Source organism: Eucalyptus grandis, chromosome 8 (assembly GCF_016545825.1).
Source record: "Eucalyptus grandis isolate ANBG69807.140 chromosome 8, ASM1654582v1, whole genome shotgun sequence".
In the NCBI taxonomy this organism is placed as follows: domain Eukaryota; kingdom Viridiplantae; phylum Streptophyta; class Magnoliopsida; order Myrtales; family Myrtaceae; genus Eucalyptus; species Eucalyptus grandis.
The window spans coordinates 45071301-45074116 of record NC_052619.1 but is presented as its reverse complement, the minus strand read 5'-3'; the positions used below and the strand labels follow the sequence as shown (position 1 = coordinate 45074116).

Below are 2816 nucleotides of genomic sequence, written 5' to 3'. Positions count from 1 at the left end.
CCATAACATCTACATGCTTTTACGAAGCATTAGGAAGCCACTCAATGAATTCACGACATCTTGCATCGACCGGCACAAAATATAACAATCCCGAAACAACTGCATCATTAGGCGAAAGTTTCCTTGCACGCATTTCCTGCAGAAGTTGCAATGCTTTATCCACTTAGTTGTCCTGCAAAAATGCTTGGTTGAGAATATTGTACGAAATGGAATCTGGGAAGCGACCCTTTTCCTGCGTGCATATTCAAGAATAATTTGTCGGCTTCTGTTATCATCCGTTCCTTGACGAGGCCATTGATTAAGCTGTTGTAGATTACAACATTGGGAACCAAGCCCTTCTCTGACATGCTCTCGAACAAGCTACTGCCTTGATTTTACCGGCTCTACAAAACCCATCGATCAGAATGTTGAACACCTCGACCGACGGTTCAAATCCAGCATTGTTGAGGGACCGATACAGATCCATTGCCTGGTCGATGTGTCCAGTTTTACAGAGACAATCCAGCACGACCTGGTAAGTAGACAGCTCTGTGCTGGAAAGCCATGGCTCAGCATTTGAGTGAAGAGTTCATTTGCTTCATCAATCCTGTTACGCTTCATGTACCCATTAATCATTATTTCGTAGGCGACAACATCATGATTCATGCCCTTATCTTCAATTAGATGGAAAATCTTCGCTGCATCATCCAGCCTACCCGCCAAAGATAAACCATTTATGAGGATGCTGTAGGTGTATGCATTAGGTTCCACGCCTTTCTGTACTGCACCTGCTTCAATTACTTTGCCAGTTTTGCACAGACCGTCTATCAAGATGCTGAAAGTGACGACATCAGGCGAAATACCATCCTCTGTCAGTAGATGAAGCATTCTGTTGGCTTCAGTCCATCGTCCAGCTTGGCAGAGTGCATGGATTAAAGAGCTGTACGTGATCAAATCAGCTGCCATACCATGCTCAACCATTTCACCAAAAATCTTGAGAGCTCGGTCCGATCACTGTGATTTACACAACCCATTGATCACTGAATTGTAAAGCATGGCGTCAGGGTCGGTTCGTTGGCTAATCTGGTCACAAAACAACTCCAATGCATCGTCGATCAACTCGGCTCTGCATAGAGCACCGACAATCACGGTACACGTCAGCGCAGCGACCTGGATTTTCCTCTTCTTCATCCTCTTATGCAATTCGAGCACAAGGGCTACCTCGCGAGTTTTACAAAGTTCTCTAATGAGGGCACTATACAAAGATGACCCCCCGACCCCATTGAATCTTCTAAGAGTTAATTTGTCTCACACCTCAACTGCATCAGTGGCTTTCCCCACGAGACACAAACCCTTCACCAGCGTGGTGAAACTCACGTCGTCAGGCTTGAAACTGCGCTTCACGATTTCGCAGAACACTCCGAATCCCCAGTTCATCATCCCCAGATGGCAACGAGAATTGATCAAAATGTTCAGCGCCCACAAGTCAGGCTTGACCCCTGCACAGCTCATCTCCTCGTGCATGGTGATCATGTCCGAGTATCTTTTGATCTTGGAAAATGACCCCCAATGTTGGAAGATATGGAGAAGAATAGAAGAAGTATTAGGGGGAAGAATACGAAACACGGCTTGATGTAACCAAAAAAATTAATACGAGAAAGTGATAAAAATAAAATAAAATTTGGAAGTGAGATACCTTAAGACGATTAGTTCCTACTAACGCTACTAAACAGCTTTACGATTACGAACTTCACATCCCAAGATATAACACTTTGAACTTGTTGGCATCAGCACTATACGAATAGACTTTGTCAAATACTTCTTGAAACCACTACACTTAAAGAAACCTTAAGAGAGGAGATGTAGGTTTTTAGCTTCTCCTTAGAATGAAAATTTTGAAGTAAGAGGTACACATGAACTATTAATTAAATAGATACAAGAATCTAGAAGATAAATAAATTAAATGGATACAAGAATCCAGGAGATACATTGAACATGAATTAAGTAGATACACAAAAGAAAACAACGCATCTCGTTTTGCTCACTTTCGTTGATCCATTACCCCACCATAAATACAACACTCAACACATGGTTTTATGTATCGACGGGCACAATGGGTTGGCACCAAACCAGCGTTTGAAAGTAGTCCGCGGCCTCATCAAGCGTGAGGGTACCCGATTTACAACATCGCCGCATGCGGCACTTGAACTAGGCAGGGCTTGAGGGTCGGGTGGCGGTGTAGAGTTATGAGGAGGGTGTCTGAATAAACAGGACAACCAACATAGAGATTTCGCGGTTTGGATTGCGGTTCTTGAAGAGCTGGCTCTTCTCAGTTGCATTAGTGATCAATTCTTCTTTGCTTGTATGGGACTTATCCTCAAATTGGGTAGAAGAAAGAGAGCTTCTTCTATGTTTAATCAAATCTCTTAAAAAAAGAAGAAGAAAAATCTATGTCAATAATTATATAATTTATGAGGGTATTGTAGGTGTATGTATTAGGTCCTTGTGTCATGGCCCGAAGGAAGACCCAATCCAAGATGGTTCTGTACGACGGCCGTGACCTATCCGTGGAACAAGCAACCCTCAACTTGTATCCCGAGACCTAGGATTTTCTCAAGTCTTCTAAAATACTCTTGAGGGCGGGTGATACGGTAATTGTACATGTATGTAATAAATGCGGGTAGATAGTAGTTGGGGAGATGTGATCTCAACCGTTAGATCGAGGAAAGATCTACGGATACGGTTTGCCTTGTATTTGTATATATAAGGGTCTCATCCCTCTCATTGTGCTCATCTCATTCACAAGTAAATACAATCCAAAGCTTCACTCTCTAGAG

The 2816-nt window shown here is 42.9% G+C and overlaps 1 protein-coding gene across 1 annotated transcript; it reads right to left on the bottom strand.

Moving 5' to 3' along the window:
• Positions 1–313: 313 nt before the first annotated feature.
• On the bottom strand, positions 314–960 carry LOC104417259 (pentatricopeptide repeat-containing protein At1g64583, mitochondrial-like). Its single transcript, XM_010028567.1, has 2 exons — positions 605–960; positions 314–533 (listed from the first exon to the last, which is right to left on the bottom strand). The coding sequence occupies exons 1-2, from the start codon at positions 958–960 to the stop codon at positions 314–316; spliced, it is 576 nt and encodes a 191-aa protein (XP_010026869.1).
• Between the last annotated feature and the right edge of the window lie 1856 nt (positions 961–2816).

Bases quoted from the DNA above. Each gene is read 5' to 3' on its own strand.
- LOC104417259 (XM_010028567.1), bottom strand. From the start codon at position 960: ATGGTTGAGCATGGTATGGCAGCTGATTTGATCACGTACAGCTCTTTA. The intron at 534-604 runs GTACATGAAGCG...ATGGCTTTCCAG, and splicing joins TACGAAATAATGATTAATGG to CACAGAGCTGTCTACTTACC.